General features: G+C 39.0%; 1 protein-coding gene across 1 annotated transcript; it reads right to left on the bottom strand.

Moving 5' to 3' along the window:
* Window positions 1-1,174: 1,174 nt before the first annotated feature.
* Window positions 1,175-15,095, bottom strand: LOC130726105 (uncharacterized). Its single transcript, XM_057577333.1, has 14 exons — window positions 14,857-15,095; window positions 14,654-14,766; window positions 14,454-14,550; window positions 14,226-14,350; window positions 13,238-13,733; window positions 12,928-13,113; window positions 12,351-12,644; window positions 11,465-11,617; window positions 4,961-5,115; window positions 4,113-4,218; window positions 2,848-3,795; window positions 2,445-2,523; window positions 1,749-2,099; window positions 1,175-1,630 (listed from the first exon to the last, which is right to left on the bottom strand). Exons 1-14 carry the CDS (start codon window positions 14,959-14,961, stop codon window positions 1,437-1,439), a joined length of 3,402 nt encoding a protein of 1,133 aa, XP_057433316.1. The 5' UTR covers window positions 14,962-15,095; the 3' UTR covers window positions 1,175-1,436.
* Window positions 15,096-21,211: the final 6,116 nt, after the last annotated feature.

Here is a 21,211-nt window from a genome sequence, read left to right as displayed (position 1 = left end):
TTATACTAATCATGATGGCAATAGCTCTCTCTCTACCTGACACGTCTCCCCCCTTGCTAACTAACTGTGAGTCATCTTTTCCTTCCCCCTTCTAGAATATACTTGCCATATTTTGGGACCCACTGGAACCTGATGGACTAAAGGCTCATTGAAGCCTTCCTGCATGATATTGGGCTCTTGCCTGACTTTGGGCCTAACAGCCTCTAACTATATCCTGTTATCTTTAGCTAGATTGACAATAATTTAACCATTTTGTTGGTCCAAAAACATTAGTTTAACCAGTTAAAAAACAGGTTTGCATAGTTATGTCTCTGACTGATTTGCCACTGCCATATTGGTAGCAAGGAATGGCAGGTTTGGGTACGCCTTTGGAACATATATAATGTTGGAATTTCTGCTGACATATTTGGTAATTTAAGAACAAATACTATTGTCATGTTGAAATCATTTTAGGCTTAAATACCTATTAACATACAGTAAGTTAGTAGACATTTTTCTTGCTAATATCAATCTTATAACGTTAAATTCATTCATAGTTAGTACTTTCATATTATTGTCACTGTCATTACAAAGATTCATAACTTAGTATTTTATTCATATCACTCAAATGAAGTAGAGAAGAAGTGCTGAAAGAAAGCTTACTCCGTATAACATTTGTAGTTATATCATTTTTAAATTCAATGAAAACCTGACAATGTTTTGACTTTTAACTTATCTGTTGTGATTTGTTAAATTAGATTACTTTTTACGTTAAACTCTAAACAAAATGAGTAAATGACTCTTTTACAAGCAATTAGAAAAAAATTCGAACAAAAACAAGTAATTAGGAAATGCAATTTCAAAACATAAAATTAGGTTCCACGCATACATTAGTGACGTGTACATGATATTTTGTGACACAATTTTCCTGCAATATTCTTTTGTTGCCCTCTCTAATTCAAGTTTTAGATATTAAATGGGAGGTGTGCTGAATTAGTAGTTACGGTAACTAAAATCTTTAGGATGTACCAAAAAAGTAATTATGATAAAAAAATCATTTACAACATTTTGCTTTTGAATATACATATTGCATAGCATGTAGAGAGGATTAGCTACCAACCTCTTGTATATTTCTCATTATTTCTGTGCGACCGAGGCAGAGCTTTAAGGGAGTCGTCATACCCAAGAGAATAAATTCCTTAGTAAAATAGTACTTAAAAGTCATTTTCACCTCGTTAAACTTTTTACACTGCTATTTTCAACTAGTGATTGTAAATTCTCCGTAATGTATTAAACTTCACCGGCTTACTCATTTTTCCTGATTAGCCACTTACCCAGAACCAGAAGATCTACAGGAAAAAAAAGCTACTCTATAGTGTAGGAACTTGGAAGGATATACAACATACAAAACTGTCAGCTCTTTAAAAAAGGAAAAATCCTTCACAGGGCAGGGTTGGCTAACTCTGTTGTTTGCTGCTCTTCTTCCCTTTCTTTTGCTTTTGCTTCAGTTGAGTAAGACCAGCTGCTGATATCTTAACATTACCAACAAGTGCAGCAACAAGTTCAGGATCTGTACATGCTTTCATCAACTCCTTCTCTCGGTTTGTTGCATCTGGCATGTGGCTGAATAGGTTCATTGCAGTTTTTGCAGCTACACAAAAAAAAAAGCAGAAAAAATTATGGCAACATGTTGAAATAAGATACCATCATTAACACATGGAGAAAAATAGAGAATTAATAACGAAAAATTAAATAAAAATAAACAGAACCTTTCCCTTTCTTCACTGTTCCAGGAATTATCTTCACCCGGTATTTGTAAGACTGAACTGCATTGTATGGAGCACAAACAGGGACAGCATACAAGAGAATGTCATTAGGGAGTGGTATCCCTGTCAAGTAATCCACGTCATTTAGTTTTTCTTTCTCTTCTTCTCCTATTTCATTAATATCATCTTCTTCCATTGCCACCCTATCTGCTGGGGAAGTAGTAGAAGCACTCATGTTGGGATTTTGTTCAGCTTCATCTATTGCATGACCAGGTAACAGTTTCTCCTTACAATCCCGAGACAGGTGACCTACTTTCTTACACTTGTAACATATTTTTGGAGCATCTGAAGGACCTGCCACAATCAAATCAGCATTATAAAACAAATAGCAAGATAACAAATGAAACAGCAATAGAGTAACACATTGAATGACGAGACAAGCCCACTACTAGTCTACAGGAGAGGGCAACGAGCCAAGTTGGTCAATACTCAACTCTTCAATTGACTCAAAAAGTTTGGTTCATGAACAGAATAATGAAATTAGCCAAAAATTTCAGAGAAGGATTCGTGAACTCAGTCATGATGTCACAATTAGTTCACAAAAAATTCAAGCTGAAGTTTAAGGCAGCCCAAATTCAGACTCAGCTTGGCTCAGCTCATTGTCAGCAATAATGGGGATGAAACTTCAGAAAGGCTTACCAGTGCTAGGTTTTTTCCCTTTGTCCAATGCTTCGTTTCCAGATGATGTCTCTTCCTTCTTGATTGCTTTTCCAGAAGACTACAAATACACACCAGCTTTGAAGTTAAATGATGATGGAATTTTACCACGGGAAATCAGAAAGATGCAAGAATTACTTGGAATCAGTATTATGTTCTTAAGAATTTTCTTGATGTGATTTCTTATAGACTTCTGACAATTCTAAGTTATTTATAAAAGATTTTTTACGGAAGATTGCAGCATTAAATTTCCCATACGGGAACTCAGCATGTATGACATGTGTATCTAGAGAGATCATACATTCAATTTAGAAACACAACACATGCATTTTATCAAATATTCCCAAGGACAAAAGTGAAAGGACGAGCAAGCTTCTGAACTCACAGCCAATAATGTCATTCGAATGCGCCTTTCTTCCTCATCCTGGTCAGCATACTTCTCTTTTATCTTTTTAAGCTTGCCCCGCTGTCCACGGCTGGTTTTTTTACCACCACATGTGTTCAAATTTTGAACTTCTTTTTCAGGTAGATTAGCAGAAATATCTTTTAGTTTTGGTTCATCCTTTCCATGTTCAACACTTGAATCTGCTTCTCCATATTTCTGTTCTTTTTTAACCTTTCTTCTCTCAGCTTTTGATATATATGGTTTATCCCTTACAGAAGGTTTGTTCTGTTCAAAATGCTGCTCACTGCCTGAATCAATCTGAGAGTTCTCAACTCCATAATTTGTACTTGATTTAGCAACAGATCCAAGTCCAAGAGCTCGATCAATGAGTTCCTCAAGTTGAGGAGTGACAGATGTTAAGCCATTTCCACTAATGTCAGACAATTCCTCCCCGTCACCTATATTTGTTGTAATTGTCTCTTTCACAGGAAAATCACGTGAAACTTCTGTTTCAGTATTAACTGTAGCCAAACTAGCTTGAGATGAGTCTGCATGAAAAACTTCTGATGGGGATTTGTGTGAATCCACAGATAAATTATCATTTCTTTCTGAGCCTCCGGCAGATTTTCCATCAGCGGTATCCTTCTCAGACTCTGAATCAGAAATTTCTTCAAGAGGGTCAGCTTCTACATGATCATCTATTGTTTCCTCCTCTCCTCTTACTCTCCTTTCATTTAAATGTGATCCCAAGGAACTTTCATCCAAGCGAAATAGCAAGCCAAAACCCATGATAAGAGGGTGTGGTGGAAGAAAATTTTTCTTTCCCCGGATCATGAAACTACCTACTGTCAGATATTCCCCTGTAGGAGCAGTTTTACTAACCTGATGAGGATAGACCCACCAGGCACTAGTAACAATTTTTGAGTCCCATGCCTGGCTATGACAGACCTATATTTCAAAATGTTAAGGAAGTGATAATGGTTAGCATTTGTGTTAGGTATGCTGGTCCAAGTGGTAGAGTTTAAGGCAAGAAGTGTTGGATAGGCACAACTGCTCCTTAAAAACAAAATATAGCTGCTAGAAATAACAAAAAAGTAGCAAATAAAATAATAGTTAACATTAATTCCTTTCTTATACTTCTTGACGTAAAATCTGCCACTTGGACCAGCACCCCTAACATTTTGATTTAGTTCATGAACATGAAGTAAAGCAGAAAAAGTGAATTTAGATAGAACATTGTATCAGCTGGTGTCAAGTTAACATACTGTAAAACATCCTGTTTGGTTTAGGGTGAGAGGTGGAACCGGTTGCTCAGGCTTGTGATTCTTGATAACTGTACTAGAAGCTCCATGCAGATCAGCATGTACATACCTATTACATAAACAAAACCACAAAAATGAGAGAATAAGAAATCAAATCATACTTCAAAAAAGGAAAAAATAAATAAACAGCACATTTAGAGAAGTGTATAATCAATTTGATATCTGATTAGTGATTGCATATGTTCCATGCACTTCAAAATGCTGCTGCTGAGAGAAAATATTATAATTTGTTGATTTGAAATGAATTTGTAAAAATAATTTGAAATAATGTATGTATTGTCCACATCCCTCATATCTATGATCCTAGCTGTTCTGGTGAAAGATGTTGATTTAAGAGGAAACAACCATAACCCCATGCTAGTTAAGACTTAAGATGATAAATATAATATTCTGAGATAACAAGCTGGCCGCAAATTTCACAACAGCCAAGATATATAGTACCTAATTCATTATTGCTAAGGTATTCCTACTCCTGACATAAGGAAACTTCTTGTGATTTTTTTATTTTATTTGCAACATCATAGGGATCTGGGATCCAGAAGAAATTCTAATTCTTAATCAATCATGTATAATATAGCAATTTCAGATTAAATATACAGTTGATTTACAAAGCCAGTAAGTTAACATATTGTTCAAAGTGTACATATAGTTCAAAGTATTACTCATTCAAAAGAAGCTAGCACTGAACCAAATAAATAATATTTTCATCATTACTCAATAACTCATTTTTGTTGATGCTTAAGCTTTAACAATAGGAGCTAGGGATCAAAGCTGGTGTAAGAAATACTCACAGATCTCCTTTTGACATATAACGCTTCACTATCATCTCATTTTGCTGAGCATCACGTCCGCTGATAACCAAATAATTCTCACTGCTAATGAACCAATTAAATTTCTCAAACCAGTGAACTTTGCGCATATGTGAAATTGTGGCAACAGTTTTTTCCTGGAGATAAATTTGTTAAAAAATGAACAAATTAAATATAACTTAATAGAATTCACATCAAAGCAATCAAGTATGAAAAAATGAGACTGATAGTTTGCCTGTCACACTGTTCTACATTTAAAAGCTTATAGTTACTTTCTTTCTGGGAGAAAGATATTTGTGTTTAGGTTGGGTAGGATCCTTATGGAAACAGGGGAGCCATGCTCCCCTTTTATTTGAAAAAAATACTACATTTTTTTTATAAGCAAAAAAAAATATTTTAAAAAATACTACATATCTATATTTAATTTATTAAATTTATTTTCCTCCTAGTCCTAGGGGGGATAAATTTTTCCCCTTTCATTAGAGTAGAGAAAGAACAAAGTATAGGAGCAGAGGACAAGGGATCCTCCTAATCCTATGAAGAAAAGGAAAAAAAATATCACAAGTGATGAATAATGAGAGAAATTCCAATGAAGTATTATGAACTGTTACCAGCATCTTTCAAATAGTGAGCACAAACTCAATTGAAACTTATATGCCCTACCACAAATGGAAGCCCCATCATGTAACCAAATTATAATAAGCATGACTAAGCACTTTCTCCCTATAACCACAGGCAACAGATTTAACTTTCTCCGAGTTCCTTGTTTCAATCTATTTATATGAGACAGCAATGGGATAATTAAGAATTACGATTCTATTTGTGTTGAAAACGCAGAACTCTGTAAATCTAATTCTCATTCATTTCAAAGGTTATGATACAATAGACCATAGTTCAGTACTTATAGAAGAATATAAAGCTTGATGAACAAGCTAACAATTCTAACAAACTCTAACAACTAACTCTTAATTCTGTTATGCCAGCTAAGCTTGACAGCTAAGCAAGCATAACTAACACACTAACTCAGCTACAATCAGTAGCTTTACTTAACACGAGTAGTATACTCTAATACACCCCTGCAAACTCAAGGTGGGGGAGAAGGAACCCGCTCAAGCACCTTGAGTTTGGAACGAAGATACTCAAACCTAGTAGGGGAAAGAGCTTTGGTGAATATGTCAGCAATCTGGTCTTCAGAAGGAATGTGATGAACAAAAAGAGTCTTGTCAAGAACCTTTTCCCTCACAAAGAAGATATCAAGCTCCATATGTTTGGTGCGAGTATGAAGAACAGGATTATGAGTGAGAGCAACTGCACCCATATTATCACAAAATACTCGAGGTGGAGAAAAGGGAACCTGAAGCTCTTGCAATAATGACTGAACCCAAAGTAATTCTGCTGATGTATTGGCCAGGCTGCGATATTCTGCCTCTGTGCTAGATCTAGCAACCAAGGTCTGTTTCTTGGAGCTCCAAGAGACCAAATTTGGACCAAAAAAGACACAAGTGCCCGAGGTTGATCGTCTGTCATCAGGGTCAGATCCCCAGTCAGCATCACAAAAGGCCACAAGAGGGACAGAAGTGTGTAAGGAACAAGGCCTAAGGTGAAGACCATGATGTATGGTGCCTTTAAGATACCTAAGTATTCTTTTGACAGCCTTCCAATGATCCTCCAAGGGCTGGCTGAGGAATTGGCAAACCTTATTCACTGCAAAGCTAATCTCTGGTCTTGTCTGTTAGAAGTCCCACATTGGCTAGAGATAAGGCCAATCAAGTGTTTATAAGGGTTGTGCAAACCTCAACTCTTGAGCTAGCTTTTGTGGTTGAGTATAGGCCCCCTAATTTCTAATATGGTATCAGAGCCTATCCTAGATCCATTTGTTGTGGAGACCACCCATATTTGGGCCACCCGTTGTTGATCCCACGTTCCAGTCTGTTCAATCCTGGACGTGAGGGGGTGTGTTAGAAGTCCCACATTGGCTAGAGATAAGGCCAATCAAGTGTTTATAAGGGTTGTGCAAACCTCAACTCTTGAGCTAGCTTTTGTGGTTGAGTATAGGCCCCCTAATTTCTAATATTGTCAAAGTAGCATACTACAGAGCACCAACAATAGACCTGTACAATGTTGGATCTGCAAAATAATCTGAGCCATATTTGCTCAACTTAGCACCTCCAATCATGGGAGTAGATATGCCTTTGGCCTCCCCCATTTCTGCTCTCTCAAGCAAATCATTGATGTATTTTGTTTGTGTAAGAAGTAAGGATCTGTCCTTCAAATGATGAACTTGAACACCTAGGAAATAGTCTAGCTGCCCCAACTGCTTCAAAGAAAATTCTGAATCAAGATTCTTCACCACTTGTTGAACTAATGGCAGTGAATTCCCAGTAATAATAATGTCATCTACATAAACAAGAATGTAGATAACACAACCTTTGGTGTAGAAAGTGAACAAGGAAGGATCACATTTGCTAGGAGTGAAACCATACTTAACTAGAGCTGCCCTTAACCTTTCAAACCAAGCTCTTGGGGCTTGTTTGAGGCCATAGAGAGCCTTGTGCAGTCTGCACACAAAAGACTTGTCTTTACAAAGAAAACCAGAGGGTTGTGTCATGTAGACCTCCTCTTGAAGTGCCCCATTAAGAAAAGCATTATTCACATCAAGTTGATGAATGTGCCACTTCTTAGTGATAGCCAAGCTGAGGATTATGCGAATAGTAATTGGCTTTACCACTGGAGAAAAAGTTTCTGAGTAGTCAAACCCTTTCACTTGGTGATATCCTTTGGCCACCAACCTTGCTTTGTATCTATTAATTGTCCCATCAGCATTCTCTTTAACCCTAAATACCCATTTGCAGCCAATAGGCTTTCGATCCTTAGGGAGTGGAACCAAAGTCCAGGTTCCATTGGCCATCAAGGCATCATATTCAGCTTGCATAGCAGCCTTCCACTTAGGATCCTTTAATGCTTGAGTAGAGTTTGTAGGTTCTGCTTGGGTTAGGAGAAGTGTGGGAAATAATCTGGGCATGACAATACCAGATTTTGCCCTTGTTTGCATGGGATGAACATTCCCAATGGGCTGAGCAATTGCACCAGTAGAAGAAGAAGTTGCAGAATTATTATGACCTGGCTGTGCTGATCCAGAAGATGATCCATGACTAGGTGAGTGACTAGGCTGCTGCTGAACTGAAAAACCACTGGGATGAGTGTCCCCTGAAGAGGGAGGTGAAAGTGGAGGAGCATTAACAGCTTGAGGTGGACCATGAACAGCAGCTGGTACCAGAGAAATAATAGAAGAAAGCCCTTGATCTGGGTGAGGAACCTCTGAGGAAGTGAACATGTGTGGATAGGGAAAGTTGAATTCATCAAAAACCACATCCCTTGAGATATAAATTTTGCCTTCATTGTCCATACACTTATAACCTTGATGTTGTGATGAATAGCCCATGAACACACAAAGCTTAGACCTCAGAGACAACTTGGATTGTGTGTAAGGCCTCAAATGTGGGTAACAAGCACAGCCAAAAACTCTAAGTAGCTTGTAATCAGGTTGTGTATTAAAAAGCTTAAGGTAAGGACTTGCATTGCCTAAAACAGAGGTAGGCAATCTGTTAATGAGAAACACAGCTGCAAGAAAAGCTTGATCCCAAAATTGATATGGCAAATGAGCATGTGCTAGCAAGGAAAGGCCAGTTTCAACAATATGGCGATGTTTCCTCTCCACACTACCATTTTGGTGATGTGTATAGGGACATGTCAACCTATGAACAATCCCTGACTTTGTAAAATAGGAAGTAAGGGGTTTAAACTCTGTGCCATTGTCAGTTTGAATAGACTTAAGTTTCTTGCTAAATTTCAATTCTACCATAGCTTGAAACTGTAGAAATGTGGAACAAGTATCAGATTTCTTTCTCATAGGAAAGATCCATGTGAAACGAGAAAAGGCATCCACACAAGTAAGAAAATAAGAAAAACCACAAGAAGACTCAATAGAGGAGGCCCCCCATAAATCAGCAAAAATTAGCTCTAGAGGAGAGGAGTAAACAGTAGTAGAAGAATGAGATGGCAAGCGATGAGACTTAGAAAGACAACAAGCTGAACAAACATTGAACTTTGTTTTATTAGGAACTTGAATATTACAAGAGGTTAAAGCTAAATGCAAAGCCTCATGATGAGGATGACCTAATCTAGAATGCCACAAACCATAAGAGGTTGGGCTTACAATAGCAGAAGATGAAACTATAGACTTAGGACTAAGACTAGGTGTAGTAGAGCTAGATAATGCAGCTGACAAAGCAGAAACTGAGTCTGAAACAGCCACTGGAGACAAAGAAGCAGAAGCTGGAATAGGAGATGTCTTGGAAAGGGAAGGAGTATGCATGCCTTCAAAGACATACAAGCCATCTGGTCCAACATGACCTTGAAGAAGAACTCTAGATGTGACCTGACATTTAACAACACAGAAAGAAGGGTGAAATTCAAAATAAACATGATTGTCCCTTGCAAACTTACTTACACTAACCAAATTCTTGGTGATATTGGGAACTAGAAGCAGATTTTTAAGAGTGAGTGTGGTTGTATTATGATAAGGAGAAGGAAAAGAAGCAGATCCTATAGAGAGGATTGGCAAACCTTGTCCATTCCCCATGAAGATGTGGTCATTACCAGTGAGGGAGACACTATCTGAGATGACTGAGGAGTCATTTGTCACATGGTGAGTAGCACCAGAATCAGGGAACCAAGTGCTCAGGTTTGCTGAAGCAGATCCTCCAGCCTGTGATGTGCCAGTAAGCATAGCTTGTGGAGGCCTTGCAATGGAATTTTCAGGCCTCTGTCCTCCATTGTTGAACTGAGAAGGAAAATTACTCCATGGAGTACCAGCAAAGGAACTAAATCCAAACTGTTGAGGACCAAAAGGAAAACCAGAGAATGAATGTCCATGACCAAACTGTTGTTGCTGACCAAACTGAGTGGGAAAACCAAACTGAGGAGATCCACAGTAAGGTGAGAAGCCAAACTGAGGCATAGGCATCATAGGAAAATTAGGAAATTGCATTCCATAGCCTGAGTTCATTCCAGAAATGCCAGAAGAAGGAGTGGATGAAGATGAAGAACCACGATAGTAACAAACAGTAGCATCATGTCCATACTTCTTACAAATCTGACACTGAACGCTGCGATTATTACCTCTACCTCCTCCACGGCCATTGTAGCCACCACGAGAGTTGTTTCCACCATTGTTGCTAGTGTAGCCACCACGTCCACGCGATTCATAGGATCCAGTGCGATCATCACTGCGATCATCATAAGAACGATCCTTATAGGAAGAATTGACAGATCCAGAAGCATAATTTGCTTCAGAGGCCACCGGCGACGGTGTCGACAGCGGAGGTTGAGTCGCTGGTGGCGGTGGAGCCTGAGTAAGGAGCGCCGACGGAGGATTTGTCGAGATCTGGCGAGTACGAGCGCGATCGAGACGCGCTTCATGTGCGATAATCATCGCTTCAACCTGCGAAATCGAACTCGGTGATTCACGATTGTACACAATCGTTTGAAGATGACTGTATTCCTCAGGCAAGCCATCAAACACTGCTTCCAAGTGTTCACGATAGGAGATTGGATCTCCAATCGTGATTAGCGCATTAACAATCGACTTAATACGCTTGAGATACTCAGAACACGACTTCGATCCCTTGGAGATGGATCGAATCTCAGATCTCAGTTGTGTGGACTGCGCGAGAGCGTGTGCGTGGAAGAATTCGAGCACTGCTTCCCAGACTTGCCAGGACTGGGAGCAATTCACCACAGTAGGAAGCACTGATGGTGAAAGCGAAGAAAGTAACCACGTAAACAGAGCAGAATCTTGCTGCTCCCAGACTTGATATGCAGGATTCTCCACTGCATTCACACGATCTTCTTCAGTGAGAAATCGTGGTGGAATCTCAGGATGAGAAAGGAAACTCTGCAACCTGTGAGTGCGAACGATCCCTTCCACATGCTGCTTCCATGAAAGAAAATTTGTATCATCAAGCTTCAACGTAAGCTTGTGAACAAGCGTGGATGAACTCAACTGCGGTTGAGCCACTGGAACTGGAATCGGGATCGGAATCTCTGGAATTTCGTCAGCCATGACGAAGAAGAAGGAGAAGAAAAGAAAATCGAGAGAGATCTCAAGGATCGTGACCTGCTCTTGATACCATGTTGAAAACTCAGAACTCTGTAAATCTAATTCTCATTCATTTCAAAGGTTATGATACAATAGACCATAGTTCAGTACTTATAGAAGAATATAAAGCTTGATGAACAAGCTAACAATTCTAACAAACTCTAACAACTAACTCTTAATTCTGTTATGCCAGCTAAGCTTGACAGCTAAGCAAGCATAACTAACACACTAACTCAGCTACAATCAGTAGCTTTACTTAACACAAGTAGTATACTCTAATAATTTGTAATGAAGAAAAAAAAAGATTTGCATTGTATTTTAACCACCTGACTAAGTTGTAGACGCGTCTTTCTCTCTGCAGCTTTAAAAGCCTTTTCATGGGCAGTTATAGTCTTTTCCTGTTTGCTCTCCTGCTTTTTCTTCTGTTCATACCACCTCCGAGCATTGGCATGTGCTGAGAGAGCTAAATCAACTTCGACCTTAACACAAACAAATAATGGTTACAATAACCATCAAAGGCTATAAAAAAAGGTTCAAAATCCACACATTTCAGTGAATAACTTAGAAATTCAGTGATGATAATGACAATGTAAATTAAAAGTAAAGAAAATTTGATAATTCTGACTTATTGGCATAATACAACAATCTATAAGAAAAAGGATATATGATACTAGAAAGCATACAAATGAGATGTTTCTCCAGTTAATACTTTTTTTTCCTTATCATATTATTTTATGTTAGAAATCATATAAAATTCGCAGACAGTTTAAGAAAACATGATTATGTGAAAGTTTCCTTATGCACAACAACCAAGATATCTTCAATAATTTTGTAGACCAAATAAATCAATCTGAAGACTGAATTTATAAATATTTTAGGTAGCACAGAAGAGTGAAAGACAAAATTTAAATAAAATCCATAAAAAATGCTACACTTCAGTGCATTTCGTTGGAGCATAGGTGTGGTATACTTGTACTTTTTAGGTGGTTTCTAAGACACATCACTTGATTTGGGATAAGACAGCATAAACTCTTGCATTTCAAGGAGGTTTCCATGTTGAGGAGTTGGGCCGCATTGATCCATTGATTTTCTCTTTTATCATAGTTGTTTTCTGTTATGTTCCTTCGTTAAGAAGCCATTATCCTATCTATATAACTTCTTCTTTTTGTCTTAATGAATTCCTTTGGTAAAAAAACTCAAAGAAATAAAAACCTTATCCACAGGGAGTGTCTTCTCATCATCATCCATTTCATCAAGATTGTTGGCTAACAGCAAAGTCATGCAATTTCTATCAAGATGGAGCTTGTCAATGAGACCAGCTACTGGGTTTCCAGCTTTCTTTTCTTCCTTCACCATCCGAGCAAGGTCATCCCAGTTCATACCCTTTGCAAGAGCTACACGAACAGCTAATATAGCAGCATCCACATCTTCTAAGTTGTATTCTATCAATTCTGCCATTTTAACACAATGATCAGCTTCTTTCCTCAACGCGTGCACTCGGTTTTCCTGCATCAGAGAAATGAGATGTATCATTTTGCACAACTTGTCAGCATTATCAAGTATCAACGATCAACAATACAAGAACAACAAATGTTTTCTCAACTTCATACGACAAAGGTCAGTCAGTTTCTCTGTTTACTATGTACAAGTAGAGAAAATGAAAAAGAAAGTGAATCGATCTATGAAGTACAAGCCAGGATGAAAAACTCCAGCCTAGAATATTGTATGCCACCTGGTTCAGTTGACTTTCCCTTCATACAAGTGTTCTAGTTTGGGCATGAGCACCAACCTGATCATTACGTATCTTATTAAGTTTATTAGCAGCTGAGTTTTCTTTGGCTTTCTGCTGTTGTTCAGACCTTTGACTCTCAATTTTGCTATAGAACTCATCCAAGGCTGCATCAAATGTCTCAAATTTTGTATGATCCCTTGACTTAAACTGGTTGAGTAAGATGGGGCAGAACTCATCATAGATCTGCATCCAAAGATACAGGTATATAAACACTAAACTCAAAAAAACCATCTGACTAAGTAATTTTTTCTCTTATCGTCTTCCACGTAAATGATGCCACTGAAATTATAGAGAAGACGAATATAACCTGGCTAACACTTTCTGATTGAGATATGGAAGAATCCTTCCCCAAATTTCTGTTCTGCATCAAAATGTAACCTTCTGGAACTATTTCACCTGAAATAATGTCCTGCATCCAATCTTCAAACTTTGCAACAGCTTGGACCAAAGCCTGAATGGTGGCATCGTCCCACGTTTTATCTTTGGGAACTTTTGCAGTGGGAATTAAGCCAGCATCTAATATCATATGTTCAGAAAGTGCAGGTCCATAACCAAGTGCCTCCCCAAGGACAGTTTTCAATGTGGCAGATGACTTCCCACCTTTGCGGGCTCCCTGCTTCTCTTTTGCTACACTAGAAAGGTCAGATCCATTCGCATCGACCTTAACAGCCTCATCAGCGTCATCTTCCTTAGAAGACGTTAGGGCTGTCAGCAACTTCTCAACAGTAGTCCGCTCAAAAACTCGACAACTTTCTGTAGGATAACGATGGCGAGACATGATTGCAAGCCCCTTATCATCATCCCTGTTACGAATAAATTGCAATAGCTCCACTTATTACATAAACATATACAAAATTCAATAAAAATTAAATTAAATAGTCAGACTACTCAAGCTCCAATAATATAAACAGACAAGTAAATGCACTGCGAAAGCAAATTAAAACAGTTTTAATTAATTCGTTTTATAAAGCAAGGTTTGGCATGATCATCCAGCATAGTATTATGCCAAGCAATTTAGCTCGCGCATGACATTAGAAAACTTCTACACTAACAGTGCCACATATGAAATCAATGCAACAGTTTAATGATCCTCCATAACCATATTTACTCTCTCTAAACAAGTTCTTCTTGTATATGTTAAAAAAGTAAGAATCCAATCGTTGTTAAGCTAGTGAAAACTGAAATCAAAAGATATACTACCTACAAGCAATTTTTCAGTTGTGAGGTTATATTTTACAAATATATATGTAGGGACCAAATTAGAATTAGAGCGCAGAACCGATGATAGTAGTGACCTGTGAGATCGAAGTAGAGTCATGACAACAAAATTAGAATCCGTGAGGAGGATGTTCCCTTGCGCGTATAGCTCCAATATAACATAGTTTGCATTCTCACCCAGTCCAAATTGAAACACAATAATCTGTCACAGTTCACATAAACAAAAATTGTTCAGCTAAAAAAAAAGGATCAAAACTGAGACAAAAAAAAATGAATGAAATGAAAGTTGAAGGTTTGAACAATACCCGATCATACCCAAGTTGACGCACATCCTCAAGCCTTCTAGTACGAATATGCTTCCTCAATTTGAGAGTAAAACCAGAAGGGGTGTTGCTCTTATCACTGTAATCAAAACAAGGTAGTAAAATTATCAATGATTTCTACTTCTATGAGATTCAAATGGATTGAAATTCGAAAAGGAATGATTAGAATTTGGAATCAGTACCGCATATAGATAGTAGTATGCAATCTAGCACCACTTTCGATGAGGAGAAGAACCTTCTCGCTCTCACCGGATTCGGTGACTCCGCTACTGTTCATGAGCTTGAAAACGTAGGTCTGCGAAATCGAAAGAGAAGAAACTATGAAATTGGATAGGGAATGAAGGGAATTGAGGAAGAGGAAGGAGAAGGAGGTGGTGGCAGTTACCTTGGGAGTGAGATCATAGACGTTTGAGCATCGCATTCCGATTAGCCTTCTCAGGCACTTCACCTCGGCGGCGACATCCGCCGTGTTCATCCGTACCTTCACCATCGCTGATGTTTGTTTGTTAGGGTTCCGCCGCGGCTATAAACCACTGTCTCTGCCTCTCTGGTCTGCTGTGTGAAAGGAGAAATAAGGAGGGAAGAACAAATTGGACTCGTGTTTATTTGTGGCGTTTTACTTCCACATTACACTAGTAAACTTCAATTTTGTATTTCAATAAACTTTAATTCTGCTTTTTAATATACAGCTTAAGTGAATACCTGAAATTAAATTGTGGTGTTTTAAATTCTGCTTTTTTTTTTGTAACAAAAAAAAATTGTGGTGTTTTAACACTGTGAATTATGTTATGTAGTATTATACACATGGATTTTGTTTTGTCTGATGAAATGGATATGTTTCCATGTGACAATGATAAATTTAGTAGTTTTTAATTTCCTAGTGTTCTTGTGGATTGCACATATGTCTTTACCACCAAGTAAGTATTTATTTCGTAGCAGTTACTATGTTATAGCCACCAGATTATTATGGAGCATATCTTGAAGGTTGTTAGTGAAATATATTAGAGTATATAGGTGATATGAAAATATTGGTTATGCTTAGTGTGTGTGTGCCAGCTGGAATGCCAGCTGGACACAGTTGTTAATTCTGTTTTGAACAGCTGTCAATTCTGTTAGAGGAACAGCTGTCAATTCTGTTAGAGGTTGTTACCATTCAGTTAGAGTTAGCTTAGCTGTTAGTTTAGCTTGTAGAGCAAGCTTCTTCAATCCTATATAAGGATTCAATCCTCATTGTATCGGTTAACAATTCATAGTGAATATTTCATATGCAAATCTTTTTCTCTTTCTCTGGTTTTCCTATTATGGTATCAAGAGCCTAAGATCCATGGCTATGGATGCTTCATCTCCTTCCTTACCTTCTTCTTCTTCTTCTACAAACACTCTCTCTCAAGCGTTTTCTCACAAATTGAGCATCAAGCTCGATGACTCCAATTTCTATTCATGGAAACAACAAGTGGAAGGGGTCATCAGATCACACAAGCTTCAGAAATTTGTGCAAGATCCACCTCTGATTCCTGAGAAGTTCTTGACTGATGCAGATAGGATCACAGAGAATGTGAATCCTGCATTCTCAGATTGGGAGCAACAAGATTCACTCCTCTTCACATGGCTTCTCTCTACTCTTTCACCTTCAATTCTTCCAAATGTGATTCAGTGTGTGCACTCCTGGCAGATTTGGGAAGAAATTCACTCATTCTTCAATGCAAAATCACGTGCTCAGTCAACACAGTTGAGGAATGAACTGAAGAACATCACAAAAGGTACAAAAACTGCTTCTGAGTTTCTGCAAAGAATCAAGACAATTGTGAATACTCTTGCTTCAATTGGAGAACCTGTCACCTTTCGTGATCATCTAGAAGCGATTTTCGATGGTCTCTCAGAAGAATACAGTGCTTTGATGACTGTTATCTACAATCAAACCACCTATTACACAATCTCTGAAGTGGAAGCCATGGTGATCTCTCATGAAGCGCGGTTTGACAGGATGCGGAAGAAGCAACTCGCAGAAACCACTCCTTCGGTGTTTCTGACGCAAGCGACAGCGCCGTCTGCGTCTTCTACAACACCGGCGCCGCCGCCACAAGCTTTGTGGACTCAGCCTGCTCCGGCGCCGCCGCCACCAGCGACGCAACCTCCAGCGACAGCTGTCGCTCCTTTCCAGCCAGTCGATGCTGCTGTTGACTCTGGTTATGGGAATCGCGATGATCAAAATCGCAATTCTGGAAACTATGGCAGAGGACGCGGGCGCGGAAGAGGACGCAATGTCCAGTGCACTTACTGCAACAAATGGGGCCATGATGCAGCTTCTTGTTGGTCGCGTCCCTCAGGAGTTAGTCCTCATGCTAATTCCAGTACCAATTCTTGTCAATCTGGGAATTTTGGTCAGAATTACCCTGCTCCTGGTGTCAATTTAGGGTTTCCTTCAATGCAATTTGGGGGTTTTCCCTCTATGGCCAATTTTGGGTTTTCTCCTTATGCTTCGTGTAATTCAGTGTTTCCTCAGTATGGTTCAGGTGCTATTCAACCTTCTGGCATGCCTCAATGGCCTCCTTGGTGTATTCCACAAATGCCTTATCCACAAGCTGCTGGAATGCAATTTGCTCGTCCTTGGACTCCTCAGGGTCAGTTCTCAGCACCTTCTGCTCCATCACCTCAATTTCCTAGGCCACCACAGCAACAAGTCTCTACTGGAATGCTTCCTCAGGCCATGTTAGCTACTGTTCCTACACAGAATTCATCACAGATAGCTTGGTGCCCTGACTCTGGAGCCACTCACCATGTGACTAACAATCCAGGCATTTTTGTGGATCATATTCCATCACCAACACAGGATCAGCTTCTGGTGGGAAATGGTCAAGGACTGCCAATCCAGTCTATAGGTTCAGCCACTCTTCCTTCTTCTTTTAATCCTACAGCTAGTTTAATTCTTAAAAAGCTTCTTCTTGTGCCTTCTATAACTAAAAATCTTGTTAGTGTTAGTCGTTTTGCTCGTGATAATAATGTTTTCTTCACTTTTCATGCCAATCATTGTTGTGTTCGTCATCAGGACACTTATGAGCTTCTTGAAGAGAAAATCAGACACTTGTGCTACTTTTATCAATTTTCAAGCTATGGTTGAGTTGCAGTTTGGTCACAAACTTAAGAGTGTCCAAACTGATGGGGGAGGGGAATTTAAACCCTTATCCTCTCATTTTCAGAAGTTGGGAATTATTCATAGACTTACCTGCCCACATACTCACCATCAAAATGGGAGTGTAGAGAGAAAACATAGGCATATAGTTGAAACTGGTTTAGCTTTGTTGTCTCATGCCTCAATGCCTTTGCATTTCTGGGATCATGCTTTTCTTGCTGCCACTTATCTCATAAATAGAATGTCTACAACAACTTTACAAGGTGCAAGTCTTTACTTCAAATTGTATGGTCAACATCCTGATTTTAAGAGTCTAAAGGTCTTTGGGTCAGCTTGCTTTCCTTTTCTTAGACCTTATAATTCTACTAAATTGTCTTTGCATTCCAAAGAGTGTGTGTTTATAGGGTACTCAATTAATCACAAAGGATACAAGTGTTTGGATCAATCTGGTAGAATTTATATCTCTAAAGATGTTCTTTTTCATGAACATCGCTTTCCCTATCCTAGTCTTTTTCCTGATGAGACTACTTCTTCTACCTCAGCTGAGTTTTTCCCTTTATCTACTATCCCTATAGTTTCACACACTACACCACCTGCATTGGCTAGTTCTGGCTTTTCCTCACCAGGTTCAGCTGATTCACCACAACTGCAGCAGCCTCCAAGTGTTACTGTTTCAGCAGATGTTCCTTCTTCATCAGTTTCTGCAGATACTTCCCCAGCATTATCTTCTGCTCATGATCAGCCAGCTGATACTCCTGTTTCAGTGGCTGTTGCAGCTCCTCCAATGGCTGTTAACAGTCATCCTATGCAAACTAGAGCCAAATCAGGAATTGTCAAGCCAAGGTTACAACCCACTCTGTTACTTACTCACATGGAACCAACTTCTGTCAAGCAAGCTATGAAGGATGCTAAGTGGTATAAGGCAATGCAAGAAGAGTACACAGCTCTTATGAACAATGGTACATGGACTCTTGTTCCTCTACCAACTAACAGAACAGCGGTGGGGTGTAAGTGGATTTTCAGAATCAAAGAGAATCCTGATGGCTCTATCAACAAGTACAAAGCACGGCTGGTGGCTAAAGGCTATAGTCAAGTCCAAGGGTTTGATTATTCTGAGACCTTTTCCCCAGTAGTGAAGCCTATTACAGTGAGACTTATCCTTTCACTTGCTATTTCAAGAGGCTGGCCACTACAACAGCTGGATGTCAACAATGCTTTTCTTAATGGTGTGTTGGAAGAAGAGGTGTACATGGTACAACCTCCTGGTTTTGAGCACAAGGACAAGAATCTGGTCTGCAAGTTGCAAAAGGCCCTTTATGGCCTCAAACAAGCTCCAAGAGCTTGGTTTCATAGGCTGAAAGAGGTTCTCATCAAGTTTGGTTTCCAAGCCAGCAAGTGTGATCCCTCCTTATTCACCTACTATTCCTCACAAGGCTGCATTTACATGCTTGTTTATGTGGATGATATCATCATCACTGGGGCTTCTATGACTCTCATTCAACAACTTACAACTCAACTTCATTCTATTTTTGCTCTAAAACAGCTTGGTCAACTTGACTATTTTTTGGGTGTTCAAGTCACTCATTTGACTAGTGGAAGCTTGCTGCTGAATCAAACTAAGTATATTTCAGACCTTCTCACCAAAGTCAACATGCTTGATGCTGCAGCTATTTCCACTCCTATGCAATGTGGCGTCAAACTCTCCAAACATGAAGGTTCTGTTCTAAAGGATCCTACTGAGTATAGAAGTGTAGTTGGTGCACTTCAATATGCAACCATTACTCGCCCAGAAATCTCATTTGCAGTCAACAAGGTGTGCCAATTTCTGGCACAACCTCATGAGGAGCATTGGAAAGCTGTCAAAAGGATTCTAAGATACCTAAAGGGCACTCTTACTCATGGTGTACTTCTTCAACCATGTTCCATGACCAGGCCTCTCCCTTTGATTGCCTACTGTGATGCTGATTGGGGATCTGACCCTGATGATCGCAGGTCCACATCAGGCTCATGTGTTTTTCTTGGTTCCAATCTTATTTCTTGGACAGCTAAGAAGCAGACTCTGGTTGCAAGGTCAAGCACTGAGGCAGAGTATAGGAGTCTAGCAAATACTACTGCAGAACTGTTATGGGTGCAATCTTTACTCACAGAACTGAAAATTCCCTTTACTACTCCTACAGTTTATTGTGACAACATGAGCACAGTGTTGCTGACTCACAATCCTATTTTGCACACCAGAACTAAGCATATGGAAATGGATATATTTTTTGTAAGAGAGAAGGTTCAGGACAAGAGTCTCCTTGTTCAGCATGTGCCCTCTGAACATCAAAAAGCTGACATCTTCACCAAAGCTCTCTCCCCAACAAGGTTTCTACAGCTCAAGGACAAACTGAATGTAGTTGACAAGCTTCAGCTTTTGTCACCTCCTTCAGTTTGAGGGGGTGTATTAGAGTATATAGGTGATATGAAAATATTGGTTATGCTTAGTGTGTGTGTGCCAGCTGGAATGCCAGCTGGACACAGTTGTTAATTCTGTTTTGAACAGCTGTCAATTCTGTTAGAGGAACAGCTGTCAATTCTGTTAGAGGTTGTTACCATTCAGTTAGAGTTAGCTTAGCTGTTAGTTTAGCTTGTAGAGCAAGCTTCTTCAATCCTATATAAGGATTCAATCCTCATTGTATCGGTTAACAATTCATAGTGAATATTTCATATGCAAATCTTTTTCTCTTTCTCTGGTTTTCCTATTAAAATAAATACTTGTTTGATAGTAAAGACATTTGTGCAATCTTGAAGGTTGTTAGTGATGTACTCTTTCAAGCAGTTTTGGAATGATTTTGGGGTTTTGAATTATTCGGTATTTTTTGTCCTCCTTGGAAGTTTTATCTTGATCTTAGTTAGCGGTACTCTTTTTCCTTCACTAGGTTTTTCCTAGTAAGGTTTTAATGAGGTCTCTTCCTAAGATCTCTCTTCCTGGAGGGGGTGGGGGTGAGTTGCCTTTTTCTATTTTCGTTTCTTATGCTATTGAAACTTTTTCTCTTTCTTTTTATCTCATCTTGTATTGGGTTGAAGTACCCATTCTACTTCATTCAATATATATACATCTCATTGCCTATAAAAAAAGCCACCAGATTATTTCATGATCAAAATGAATTACCATATTTACATCTCGGGATCATCTATTTGTTTGGGTCCGGACAGTAAGGAAGAAAATGGTTTTTTGTGTTATCGCAAGCCTTAAAAAGGAAAACTAACTTGTTACTTTAGGATGTGAGCAGAGTAGGATGTATAGTCCTATGAGAACATGTTGACATTAACACGTAACGAGTAGAAAATTAAGGATTCTAACTGGAAAATTATGGAGGGAGGTTGAAGGTGGGTATCCTAAGAGGAAAACCTAGGTTGAAGGTGAGTATCCTAGGAGGAAAACCTATGGAGGGAAGTTGGAGGCTGAGAGACTTCTATGTTAATCTCACAGGGTTGGAGGTGCATATTCAAGGTTGTACAAAAGGTTGAAGATGTTTCTTAAAGATAGCACTAGCCGTTTGTGAGCTTCTGGGATGTCATGAACACGTTAACAATTTGGCAACACACCAAGGTAAGGTTGTCAAACGCT

This window comes from Lotus japonicus, chromosome 6 (assembly GCF_012489685.1).
Source record: "Lotus japonicus ecotype B-129 chromosome 6, LjGifu_v1.2".
In the NCBI taxonomy this organism is placed as follows: Eukaryota; Viridiplantae; Streptophyta; class Magnoliopsida; order Fabales; family Fabaceae; genus Lotus; species Lotus japonicus.
This window is presented reverse-complemented; position numbering and strand designations above follow the sequence as displayed.

Coding starts and splice junctions, on each gene's coding strand:
- LOC130726105 (XM_057577333.1), bottom strand. CDS start 14,961: ATGGTGAAGGTACGGATGAACACGGCGGATGTCGCCGCCGAGGTGAAG. Junction 14,351..14,453: donor GTCAACTTGGGTATGATCGG/GTATTGTTCAAA, acceptor GAACTGTGACAG/ATTATTGTGTTTCAATTTGG. Junction 13,734..14,225: donor ACTCTACTTCGATCTCACAG/GTCACTACTATC, acceptor TATTCGTAACAG/GGATGATGATAAGGGGCTTG.